Here is a 12822-nt window from a genome sequence, read left to right as displayed (position 1 = left end):
TTGGTAGTTTGATGTTCTCAGTCCGAGACACGGCTTTCGTATGTTATTCTTAGACCGATGAATCTTGTCTCACAGTTTCAGCTACAAGGCTCAATTCTAGAAAAATCCGGGCTCAACATTCGATACTCTCGAGAAGATCTGTCACATAATGCAATCGTCACAATTCCAAGGGGGGCTGCATACTGGAGCCACAATGAGGCTCACGCCGGTCAGAGACGCCTACCGACGCCGATCAGCGACACCGCTCCTTAGTTTCCAACGGCCCCCATGTTCTCTTCCCCACAAAGCAATATAACTGGTCCACCTCGAGCATAAGCACAATTCAACAATCACCAGCCAATCATGATCACGACACGCTTTGTTCAAATATGCGCCAACGGTGCTAGCCGTCGGTGTCGAGCTAGGAAATGCCGACAAGCCCATGGCTGAAGCACTGAGTTTTCACATCGGTATTCGGCCCTGTTTCATCCCGGGCGCGTGGAATAGCTAGCTTCAGTAGTGATCAACGCTCAACATTCGACACGGACACGCTTCCAATCAACCAAGATAATGCACGGGATGCTACCTTTCACTCTAACGTTACGTTGAATCTGACGCAGTCTTGGCCAGATATCTAATATTTGAAGACTGGAAGGCTCAGAGCCTGCTTGTCATGTTATCATAACTGTTGGGCAGGATGGGTAGAATTACTGTATCTATGGCGATCAGGGACTATGCGGCTCTCGAGCCAGCAGCCACTCTCCACGTATCCACAACGCAACGTGTAAAGGCTAAAGACTATACGAGGCTCCAAGAGAGATCTGCGAAGATTCCGTAGTACTGGCTCCTGGTCACCTCTGCAGCCCTGGGCCGCTTTGGACTGGCCAATGATAGCAATGGTTGGCAGTTACAATGTACACATGCATACCCACAAGAATGTCACGTAATTAGACTAGTTAGTCCATCGTTGGTACATGCCGGTCTCTACGGAGTTAACAGACCCACTTCACCTTTCAGCCCTAATTTCTCATGCCCATAACTGCACACATGGAAATACCTCCGGACAGTCCTGCGTACATACGCTGGGATGCCAAGGGGGGATGGCCCTCCCCGGCCCCCGACTATCCATTTTGGATACCTTGACTCAAAAAATAAATAAAATTTAAATATAAACGGAAATAAGAATGAGAAAAAGAAAAAAAAGGACAAAGGCAACGGTAACAGCAGTCCAGATCAGTCAGTGGGCAGATTGATCGTCATCCTATATCGATTCAATTTCTGCTAAGCGTATAAGCTCAGGTTTTACAGCACTGCCCCATATCTCAAGGGAAAGCCGGAAATACTCCGCATCTGATTACTTTTATTGTAAACGCAAGTTCAGCTTTAAATCAGCTAAAGCTTCATAACGGTCTGGCTTCCCCGGTGTTGAACTAGTTTCCAAGTCGACTTCTGATAAGAAAAGAATCAGAGCAATTGATATGAAGGAACCATTGCCTATAAACTACACTCTTGATTACTCCGACTGGCAGGTTGCCATATCCTTACTGTTTTCAAAAGAACTACCCTTCGACCGAAGCATCTTTGACCTCGTCGACATGTACGAACACTCGAAGAACATGTACAGCACTGCATTGTACAGCAGTAGACCCTCTGAATCCTTCGAAGTTCAACACACCGAAAGCCTGACCGACATGCCCATCAGTGCTCCGATAGACCCCCACATGTCTTCTCTCCATGATATCAGCTATCTGGACCCCCAGCTGGACCCCAGATCCTTCCTAGCCCCAGTGGATTATTCCACCAGCAGAAGAGGGTCCACAGTTGGTTCGACAGTCGGCTCTCAATACGCCTGGTCGACTACATCCAACGCAGACATCCTTTCCAACTCCCCCAACCTCTCTTCATTTGACCCTATCAACCCGGGGACAAGCACACCCTTCGTGCAAAGTTACTGCCCCGAATCCCTCCAACAACTCAGACCCAGCCTCAGCGAGTCAGGCTACACCACCCAGCAAATTGACAAATGGTGCATCGACAGCAACCCCACCGAAGACTTCTACCACTCCCACCCCCAAGCAACCCAAGCCCAAAGCCAGCCCTACCCCATGAACTTCACCCCAGAAATCCAACCAGAGCCCTACCCACTCACCAACCTCAATCCAAACACCCAATGGCTCTCCCCGCCAATACCAGAACCCTTCTTATCACCCCCGCAATCCATGCCAACACAAACCCCAATTTCAACCGCCCCCTCCCCAACACACTCCCACTCCCACTCCTACTCCATCTCAGACCCAGACTCCCCGCCCCAAAGCACGAGTGCCTCCAACGCCGACCTAACAAACTACGGCATCCCCACCGGCGACGGCACCTGGCGCTGCGCATATCCAGGCTGTTCCTCGCAAGCGTCGTTCCGACGAGGCTGCGATCTGAGGAAACATTTCAATCGACACCGCAAGTATCTTGCCTGTCGCTATGAGGGGTGTCCTCAGTCTGTGCGGAGTGGGTTTAGTAGTAAGAAGGATCGGGCGAGACACGAGGCGAAGCATAATCCGGGTGTGTTGTGTGAGTGGGAGGGGTGTGGAAAGGTGTTTAGTCGGGTGGATAATATGAAGGATCATGTTAGAAGGATTCACCGGAAGGGAGAGGTTGGGAGGGGTTGAAGTCTGGATATGGTTGTTTTGATGATTTGATGGCATTATGGGGTGTGGGCATGGTGTATGCAGTATAATACCTACTTTGTTGGATGTGTGGATGTATGACTAGTTACTGGTTGGTATAAAGGGGTTGGCACAACAGGAACCGGGCTTGGGATATGGCGCATTGGAGAAGGACTAGTCTTCTTGGGTTATGATGATGTTACTATAGGTCTCTATGGATTATGACGATACAAGCACTTGAAATGCAATGGATACCTATAGGCTATACGTCCAGGGCTGATTTTAGAACTTCTCGAACTGTTCCTAGAACAGGGAATGAATTTTCAGCTGTCGTTGTCAAATGGACATCTCAAAGGCAACGAGGTAGTCAATCCACGCTTAGGTAGTAGTCTAAGAAAGCCTTGCCCGGATAATACAACCTAACGGACTGATATGAGGAATCATTGCGAACAGGGCTACTGTAAGCTCTTCATGTACGGGTGCCGTTTACACAAAATATGTCAGATGAAACGCCCATCCCTCCAGGATCCTGGATTCTAATTATAGCACAGCATAAGGTACCAATACCTTTGAAATGCCACTATTGTATGATACTACCATGTCAATAGCCCCCGTACGAGCTTTTTGATAGTTTCACCCTCAGAGCCCCAGCCAGTGGTTCAGCCAATGTTCCAGCTGGGCTATTGACTCGAACATTAGCTGGACCACTGGATGGACCACTGAGGGTGAAATTATCTGTGAAAGTGGTGAATACATGGAGTGCGGAGTTGCAAAACGTGATGGGATCTAGTGAAGCCAAGGGGAACCAATCCAAAATGAATGAATGAATTGATAGCAGAAAAGAAGAGACAAAGCGGAGGCGAGGACATAATGTGTTTCTCGCTTAAACGATCCGCTAAGTCGTATGAGGGAGGGGGGAGTAAGTATATCAAAACCCTATAGATAGCTCCCCTCGAGACTCATAAAGCGCTCACAAGAACAGAGGAGACCAACCTCCCGGAGGGCCTTCGTATATCTCAAATAACCCATCACTGAACATTGAAATACATAGTTCAGGTCACTATTACTTTCCCCAAAATAATTCCCAAGAATCCAACTCTCCAACCAAGCCAGACTCCCAACAGGAAGAACCCCCAGACACAACAGAAGACTTATCCACAACCATCCCATTCCCATCCTTACGCGCCTCCTTCATCCACCTCCTAACAATCTCCCGCACAATACCATAACCCTCATCCGCAAAGCCCTCAAACCTCGCCATACCACAATGATCACCCGTAAGACCCAAACTCTCACACCCCCGTAAAACCGCCGCTTCCTCCTCAACAATCTTGCCAACATCATTCACACCCTCCATCTCATAAAAGCAAAACACATTAACAGCCAAATCCCCCCTCCTCAACATCCCCTGAAACTCACCCGCAACACGCTGCAGATCATTTGGTCCGAGATGACGCTCTAGCGCGGCAACATGCATGATATCACCCTTCCTGCGCACACAGTTCACAAGTTTCTCCCCGTAATACGAAAGTGAAGAGCCATAATGTGGCGTCCCCATAAAAACCACACCGATAGCACTCGATGAGATCGCCCATAGTCCGTCGACGCAGTTACTTAGGATGAATGCTTGTTGACAGATGAGTCCGCCGAGACCGTGAGCGATGAATATAATCGGTCTGGCTGAGCAGTCTATGCGTTGGCTGACGAGTGCATAGGATAGGGATTGGGCGTGGTCGTGGAGGCGGTTTGTGGATAAGGTGGATGTTGATGTGAAGTGGAGGAGGTCGAGTTCGTAGCCGAAGGTCATTATGCGGGCATTGGGGATGTCGTTTGCGAGGAGGTCGTTTGGCCAGAAAGTGCCGTTTTGGTGGGTCCATGTTCTTGTGCGGTTGGCTGTGAGGCTGTGGATGAAGATTATGCTGGTTTGTTAATTTCTGGGACAGAAGACTGGAGATGGTGGACTTACTCCAGCTCGGCATTTGGAGGGTCATGTAATACTTCCAAGCCGACTGCGCCTTTAGTAGAGAATCTCGAGATCGTCAGCTTGATACATCCCATGGACAGATTGTGTCTTTTTTACCCAAAGGGGAACTTACAGACCCCATTCTGGATTGTCCGATTTCCTCTTGCTCTTGAATAGTCCCTTGTAGCGAACCATCTGCAGGTTGGGTCTAATGTGAAGTCGAACAGAATTTGACTCGATGCAGCGAGATAAATGATGATACAGATATGAAGAAAGAAGAAAAGACTGCTTACTGAAGAGTTCGTTGGAAAATGCCCCAAACCTTTGCAAGTTAAGGGCCTCCCGTTGAATCCGTAGATCCCTGTCCGGAGCTGACGAACCCCCAATTCGTTGGATATACTTAGCTCACCCTTGTCTGAACACTGTTCAACGGGAGTCAGCAATGGAATCTGGTAGATTGTGTGTGAGTCAGTGTGACACAGAAATTCCCCGGTTAAGATGGCGGCAGATACGCATACACATCCTATGGCATGGATTGAGTCGGCAGGTTGCAGCAATCTAGGCCCAGCTGTATAGGATTTGCTTTTTCGACGGAAGAAGATGTAAGTCCAATTTCTGGCACCTGGGTAGGGATTCTCAGCGGCTTGCCATGTCTTTCGGTTTCTTCTGGAGGCGACCATTCAGCCCTTCACTGACATTATTTCTCATGGTCTGGACGTTCATTAATCACTAGATAAACCCCGGTCAGATTAATGCAATCTATTGAGGTCAGAAGCTTGGCCTAATGGTTAAATTTGGAACAGTCGAGTAAGCAAGATGGCTGGGAGTTCGTTCACTAGGTCGAGATTCTAGGCTGCCAGGTTCTCAAAGTCCATATACTCTAGCTCTTCTGTGTTTAACTTGAAGCTTGGACACGGCGAGAAGGAGTGAGGTTTCTATATTAGACGGTAATGGGGGTTTTCAATGACTTCTGGGTATTCCTCGTTAAAGCAGGAGAATTCGAAGTATGCCGAGGTTATAGAGAAGATAAAGACCGAATAATCTCGAGCGAGCAGGTCATCGCCGACAAGATCTGATTGGGAATTCCGCAAGGTTGATAGAATATGGGATCAAGAGGTTGAATTGATTCTAGCAGAAGATCCCATGAATCATATGTGCTTGAAAAGCGAAGCTGTCGAGCCCGAGTGAGAATTCCAACATGTTCCAAGTCGCCGACAGAATGTATGACTGGAGGATTGAACTCGATGGAATAGTCCAAGGACCTGTACACTGTATATCAAGAGGATTCAACCAATCGAGGTACTTGACCTCAATCGGATTGGCGAGACAAGAAATAAAGAAGGTAATGCGATGATAAGATGCTAGTCCTGACACGAACAAACAACGCTCAATTAACGAATGACCCATGTGACAGCATGAATTTCTAACAATGGACAGGTGGTATCATTGCAGAAGCACCAAAGCAAAACAAGCCAGGAGAAATTAAGAAGAAACAGCAGCAAGGTATCACAGCTGAGAAATTCGTCACGCGTAAAGTTGCGAAGCTGCCTCGAGGAGGGACTCGCCAAGGTAGCCATGTTGTACTGAGGCGCTAATCTGGAACACCCGGGGAACACGGGGTTGACTGTGGTGAGTGGGAGTGGTAGAGGGTACACGCCAGTCGACGGTAAAGTAAATCGGACGAGAACTAGATCGAATAAAGACCCAAGGTATCCAGCGAGAGAAAGGAAGTAGAAGATATAAGAGGTAAGAGGCTAACGGTCATGTATTATTCATTCTTCGTTTTCTGCCGCGAGAGCTACCCATCGGCCTTTGGGCCAGCACCTGTCGGAGAATGGGATCGTCTTTGTTCTTTTCGGGGTGATGTACACGGACATGCCTGTGTGATTCTGGGTTCAGCTGATGTCAGATTAGGTGAGGCTCGAATGTGGTACGAACCGTTGAAGATTGTCGGGCCGCGGGTATTTGTGTTGCTGGTCCGGACAGAAGGGACAGACGTAGCCTGGGGAGTTGTGAACGAGGCCATGGCGCATCATTTCATTTTTGCGCTTGAAGCCTTTCCCGCCGGCTGCGCGTGGACAGCCCTCTACCGGGCAGAAGTGTGGGCGATCTTGTGAGTGCACATTGGCATGAGAGCTACTATTCTGTTAACTGAGGGGTTACTTCGCTTCCAGTCGTTCCTTTGCTCTTACTTGAGGAGATACTGGGTTTGAAAAGGTGGAGCAGTGCATCCGGGATGATCGCACTTGTAACTGCCCACGGGGCCTCCATTGGCCTGGGGTGTGGACGCAGCGAGCGAATGTCGATCGCCTATACCAGCGCCGACTTGTTCCGTGGGCGTAGGATAACTGGTCGCTGGGCTTTTGGCAGTCGCGGGGGAAGACTCGTATGGGGTTTGAATGGACAACATATCCGGATGCGGTGGTCCATGCCAGAAGGACGAGTGCGAGGCTGGAGAAGGGTTGGTAGAGGAATCCTTCATACTCACTGGCGAAAAGTGAGAGAAGGGAGTGGCGGAAACGGAAAATTTGCCCGAGAAAGGGCGGTCGAAGGGAGAATCATTCCCTGAGGTTGTTGATCCAGGACATGAGGAGAACGTGACGGGAGATGAGTAGGTGTTGACCGGTGGGGGGCCAAAGTCTGACAGTGCGCCCAGAGCCTTTCGAATAGACGGCAGTGTTTGGTTGTTACCGCTGCTTTCCGGGGATTTTGTGACGCACGATGCAGATGATGGTTGAAGCAGTTGTAGTGATGGGAGAGAAATGCGAGATTTGAGTTCCGGGGAAGTTTCGAGTTGGGGCAACCCTTGTGAAGGTCGACGACTTGGACCACTGAATGACTGGAGCCGTCCTCTTTGGACGACCTCATTTTTGACCTCAACCCCTGGCTGCACAGGCTGAACTGGCGCCAGGGTCGATGTCAATTCGGAGGGCTTTTCTTCAATCTTTGAGGCTGAGACCGCCTCCTCCTTTGGTGGAGGCTCGTCCTTCGAGATTGGAGCTAATTTCTTTAAGTATCTGGGGTCGAAATCAGGAGGCCGCTGTCTATGATTTTTGGGATTCCCAGGCAATGGTTCCAATGGGGAAGTCTTTGCCGCTGCAGCAATCTCAGGCTGATTCGGAGCTAGATACCCCATCAGCACGCGGTCGCCCTCATGAGTCGAAATCAGAGGTCCGGGCTGGTTGGGCTTACGGGATGAGCCCGCTTCGGCCTCCGTTTCAGAAGGACGGACGAATGGCGGTGGTGACGGTTTGTCTCCATAGTTCGGTTTCATTGCCTCCAAAGGCGGGGACCGATTAAAGGCATCATCCGGATCATACATAGCGGAGGACATTATATAACGGCAGGTGCATTTGGCACCTCGCCTTATGTTCGTTGTTGATCTGACAATTTGAATTGACAATCACACATCAGAACTGGTGGCCTGTGAGACGGTTAGAGATTGGGACTATGTTAATTGAATTTCTTCCGAAGATCGGATTATGGATGAAACAGCGCAGGATCCAATTGCACGGAATATCCAAGCAGGTAAGTCGGGCACTATGCGACTGCCCGTGGTCCTGCTGCAAAACGTCGAGATGGGATATGGAAGATGAGGGGTAAAGTTGGGATGAACCCCGAAGCAAAACAGAAGCAGACAGCTGGATAAACAAGGAAGACCCAAGAGAAACAAGAAAATAAAAAGAAAGAAAAACGCGAAAAAGGTGAAGACCAGTTCGAGGTCTGCAGAAAGAAGGACTTACCTAAGTGGAAAGGTTGACGGGTAGTTGAATGGGTCCCGGGGGATGAGGCTCAACAGGTCCGATTGTCAGCCATCTGCAGATGGAATGATATCACTCGGAAGAAGTAGAAGGGGGAAGCCAACAAGTTTGACTTCCAACGAAGAAAAGAAAAGAAAAGCTAAGGAAGAGGCTGAAAGTGCAAAAGCAAAAGATCTAAGGGAAAGAAATCACCTTCTACACGTGAAAGCAGAAGCCCCAATATCTACCAGTATCATGAAGAAAAGAAAAGGGAAAAGAGGGAAAAAAAAGGAGAATAAACGTCCAAGGAATACCCGGGGGGGAAGAGCAATGAGGCTCTCGACTCGAGGGCTCCATAATAATAGATTACGGGTTAGGTACCGTCATGACCCTGGTTATTTTAGTAACGGGATTAATTTGCAGTTAGCTGTGGCATTAACATCCTTAACGACTGTCTACATGTGCTTATACTACTCCGTACACAGTATTTAGATACTTAAGCACTCACCTACGACCTTTAATCCCTCCAATTCCACACCCCCTGACTACACCAGATGATATCCTATAACTCAACTACCCCCCGCCTCTCTTTTATTCGGAGGATTTGAACCTGGTCGCACATAAGCCAAGACTGCCAAAAGAAGAAATGAAAAAAAAATTGAAAATTGAAAAATAAATAGTTCCCCACCGCTACTCTCACTCATGTTATTCAGGCTCCACCATTATTGGTTTCGCAGTCAACAATCGGGAGGGGGGAAGGAAGTTATTCTCTATCTTCTGAGTTGTTTTCCTCTCCACTCCCCCAGGCTGCCATACCCGGCAAGGGAACCTGCACGATGAGGGGGGAAGGTGGAGGGGTTCCCACCAAGGTTCTTTTCACTGTCCCATTTCCTCCTTTTGTCCCGCCTTTTCCAGTTGTCCATCCATTACGCAGCGGCCCTACTCACCAGCTGCGTTGGCACTATGAGCCTCAGCCGTCAGTCCGAAGGATCTTCAGGATTTCCTGGTTTGGTTGTCAACGCGCTGTCTGCGGCAAGGAGATCGTTCGGCCCACGTTGTTTCAGAGCCTCGTCTCCGGAGTACATCGTTCAGAGGGCAGTCGTTGTATGCTGTATTAATCTATTCTTCTGCAGCTTATACGGCCTTTCTGTACCCTGTTGATACTATAATACTACGCTATACTACCTGCATCGATGTGCTGTCCAACCGGCCACAACCCGAAACTAAAGTATTGGAATATTCATCGTAATTCATAATTCATAATTCCCAGCCGCATCCTCCCAACCCCCCTCGCACTAGTCAGAAAAGGATATAAATATGTCATCATATTGAATATGGAGATACCGCACTATCCACACAGTGACAGCTCTAGTTATCCATAACCATAACTATTGTCAAATTCAAAATAATCAAACCAACCGTGGCAAACAAAGTGGATATTCTTCAACCCCTCAGCCTCATTTACGCGTAGAGCCGCAGAGTTCGAAAAAGCCTCATTTCCTGGTCCATTTCCCCTCTCTTCTCCTGACCAATCATAATTCCTTCTGACCTTCCACCTGGAACGGACATTCCACCATGCGCTTCCCCAGCGCACTGGTCTTCCATACTGTGTACTGTGGAGTCGTGGACTGTGGTACGTAGGTGTTGCCAACTGCCGAGTGCCGACTATCTTTCATTCTTGAAACCCCACATAAACTAGTCGTTTCATCATCCCATCTACTCCGTACTTTCTACAAATGTATTTATATACACACCCGGTGATCCGGGTATCATCCCGTCTACTAGTACTTACTTCTCAGCCATCGGTAGTGATCGGGTGAGATGGCGTACATAAACGTGATGTTCCTCGCAGGATATTCTGATACCATTGTGGACTGCTTATCCTCATCTGACCAAGTGCTTACTTCACACGTCAGGCGTCAAAAAGAACCCCGGGTTCAAGTTGTTCTAGGCTGTGCATGACCTTATTTGGTGGTGTGTACTTCCGGTCTATCAAGCAGCGGGGTAACTGTTTCATGATGGAATGGGATAAGGTCAGTTCTGGACCAGAACGTACAGGGTGAGATTGAAGAGTCGGGTTTAGATTTAGATTTAGAGCCGGTACATGTGTCAAGCTACATGCACTATCTGCATACACGGTACTAGACTTTGGATACATGAGGTCCATATGCCCATGTAGTTGATTGGTAGTATATACAATCGATTCAACGAATAGAGAACTGTGCCGAGGTCAAAGCCATCTATAGATGATGTAGTAGATATGTCTACTCGCTACATAGTATGCAGTAATCTACAACCTCCCCTCACCAGCCCGCTTAACCACCTTAACCCTCTCCCAGGCATACTCAGCAAACGGCTTCGCCCTCTTTGCATAGTCCCCAGCCCGCGCACTACTAGCCTGCCTAGCAGCATACCGGGCCGCAATGCCCTGCATAATCACGGATCCCCGGAATGCAAAGAACGCATCGCCCCACGTCACGTCCGAGCTCGTATCGTACCCGGACGCCTCGGCGTACCACTGAATGCACTCCTCGCGCCGCGGCAGCCCTGCGACTGCACCGGGGGCAAACAGCGCCAGCTGACTGTCCGCGTTGTCCATGACATACGGGCCCGTGAGATTACAGAAGTCGGAGAGAGGGTGTCCTACGGTCGCCATCTCCCAGTCCAGCACGCCAATCACCCGCGGCTCCGTCTTATGGAACATCAGGTTGTCGATTTTGTAGTCGCCGTGGACGAGGGTGCCGCGGTCGAGCGGTTGCATGCTCTTCTGCGAGAAGAAGGCGACCATGTCGTTGAAGTGGGGGAGTTCGCCGACGGGCTCTTTGGTGTCGACGTCGACGACGGCCGCTTGCGCTTTGGAGATGGTCGTGAAGGTCTTGATCTGCCGGTCGAAGAAGCCTGTCGGCTTGCCGAAGGTATCAAGCCCCACGCTCTTGGGGTCTACGTTGTGGAACTTGGCGAGCGTTCGCACTGCATCTTTCCACCTGGTGTGCTTGTCAGTAATGCAACACTTTCCCGCTGGCTAGTCGAGCCTCAATTGATTCATACAGTGCTGTCCTCTCCTCCGGGCTCACGCCTGGCATCGATGGGTCGGTGAAATGCCGCCCGTCGAGGAACTCCATGATGTAAAAGGCGGTTCCAATCACGTTGACATCTTCGCAGAGACAGTACGCCTTCGGGACTGGTACGTCGGTACCTCCCAATGCACGGATGATCTTGTACTCGCGCTCGACCATATGGGCTGTCTTCGAGAGCAGCTTGCCAGGGGGCTTCTTACGCAGAACGACCTGTGTGCCATCGGCGGTCTTAAGCAGGTAGGTAGGGTTCGATTGACCGAAGCCAAACTACATGAACAGCGCATTAGTCGACATATGTTTGCTATAGCACATTGATTTCCCGGGTCCAGACTCACCTGCTTCACATCGAGTGGAGTCTTGAGCTCCGGCACATTCTGGTCAATGTACCGTTCCAAAGCGGGAATATCTATGGGCTGGCGTACTTCGCCCGCCATAATCGCGATGTGATAGGGAAGATAAACAAGAGCGGCAAAGGAAAAAATTAATGTATTCTGCAAAGTGACCACAGATTCGTTCCAGTATGTACAAGAGGGGGAGCGAAAGCAATAAATGCCTTCGTACTAGCTGGTTACCGGGGAACCTCGGTCCCTGCCCCCAGTTGTACGTCCTCGGCGTCACCGCTCTGGAGCGGGGCGAAACAAACAGCGCAAACAGCTTTCGCGCGCGCGTCCCGGAGAACGCGCCGAAGCGGGCGAGCGTGGAGCTTCACCGCAATTTTTGTTGCAAGCTAGGGGCTTCATTACTTGCATTAGCCAGATCAATTGCGCATACCTTTTCTTCCCTAGCAATTGACTATCTCGCACTCGTTTTCTCCATCAATCCTCACCCTATTTTGCATTTCACCTACCATGACCAAAGAGACCACTCCTCCGCCACAAGAGAAATCCAACTCCCTCCCCGCTCACAACCCGCCTTCCCTGCCCGCTTCGCCGCTGCCCAAACGCTCAAAGCCTGACACAATGACTGCCACCGCTGTCACATCCATCCAGCAGCCGCTGCCCCCGCTGCTCGTGAAAAAGCTTGTCGAGTCTGCCCAGGCTCCGACTCGGGGTTCAGCTTTCGCGGCTGGATACGATATCTACGCTGCGAAGGAGACTGTTATTCCGGCCAAGGGGAAGGGTACTGTCGATACTGGTATCGCTATCGCCGTGCCTGAGGGAACTTGTATGTGATTACCTGGTTTCGGGATAGGGATTCCGGACCTTTATGCTTGTGGAGACTGAGCGGGATTCGAAAGAATCGGATACTAACAAGGGATACAGACGGGCGCATTGCTCCCCGTAGCGGTCTTGCCGCTAAGCACTTCATTGACACCGGTGCTGGTGTAATTGACGCCGATTACCGTGGCGAGGTCAAGGTGCTTCTATTCAACCACTCCGACGTCGACTTCCCGGTCAAGGTGG

The 12822-nt window shown here is 49.9% G+C and overlaps 4 protein-coding genes across 4 annotated transcripts; 1 reads left to right on the top strand and 3 right to left on the bottom strand.

The window, feature by feature from the left end:
- Nucleotides 1–1457: 1457 nt before the first annotated feature.
- On the top strand, nt 1458–2642 carry N7515_002366 (putative C2H2 transcription factor; the record flags this gene model as incomplete). The annotated part of the gene is made up of 1 exon (XM_056663110.1): nt 1458–2642. One exon carries the CDS (start codon nt 1458–1460, stop codon nt 2640–2642), a length of 1185 nt encoding a protein of 394 aa, XP_056525223.1.
- A 1060-nt stretch (nt 2643–3702) lies between these two features.
- N7515_002365 (uncharacterized protein) lies at nt 3703–4797 on the bottom strand (the record flags this gene model as incomplete). Its single annotated transcript, XM_056663109.1, has 3 exons — nt 3703–4558; nt 4606–4668; nt 4736–4797. 3 exons carry the CDS (start codon nt 4795–4797, stop codon nt 3703–3705), a joined length of 981 nt encoding a protein of 326 aa, XP_056525222.1.
- Nucleotides 4798–6363: 1566 nt separating this feature from the next.
- On the bottom strand, nt 6364–7936 carry N7515_002364 (uncharacterized protein; the record flags this gene model as incomplete). The annotated part of the gene is made up of 3 exons (XM_056663108.1): nt 6364–6481; nt 6541–6741; nt 6795–7936. 3 exons carry the CDS (start codon nt 7934–7936, stop codon nt 6364–6366), a joined length of 1461 nt encoding a protein of 486 aa, XP_056525221.1.
- Nucleotides 7937–10632: 2696 nt separating this feature from the next.
- On the bottom strand, nt 10633–11853 carry N7515_002363 (phosphotransferase family protein; the record flags this gene model as incomplete). Its single annotated transcript, XM_056663107.1, has 3 exons — nt 10633–11326; nt 11391–11686; nt 11755–11853. The coding sequence occupies 3 exons, from the start codon at nt 11851–11853 to the stop codon at nt 10633–10635; spliced, it is 1089 nt and encodes a 362-aa protein (XP_056525220.1).
- Nucleotides 11854–12822: the final 969 nt, after the last annotated feature.

Source organism: Penicillium bovifimosum, assembly GCF_028826915.1.
Source record: "Penicillium bovifimosum strain IBT 22155 chromosome Unknown utg000002l_segment0_segment0, whole genome shotgun sequence".
NCBI classification, from domain to species: Eukaryota; Fungi; Ascomycota; class Eurotiomycetes; order Eurotiales; family Aspergillaceae; genus Penicillium; species Penicillium bovifimosum.
Note: the sequence above shows the minus strand (reverse complement) of the source record. Positions and strands in the feature narration are given on the sequence as shown.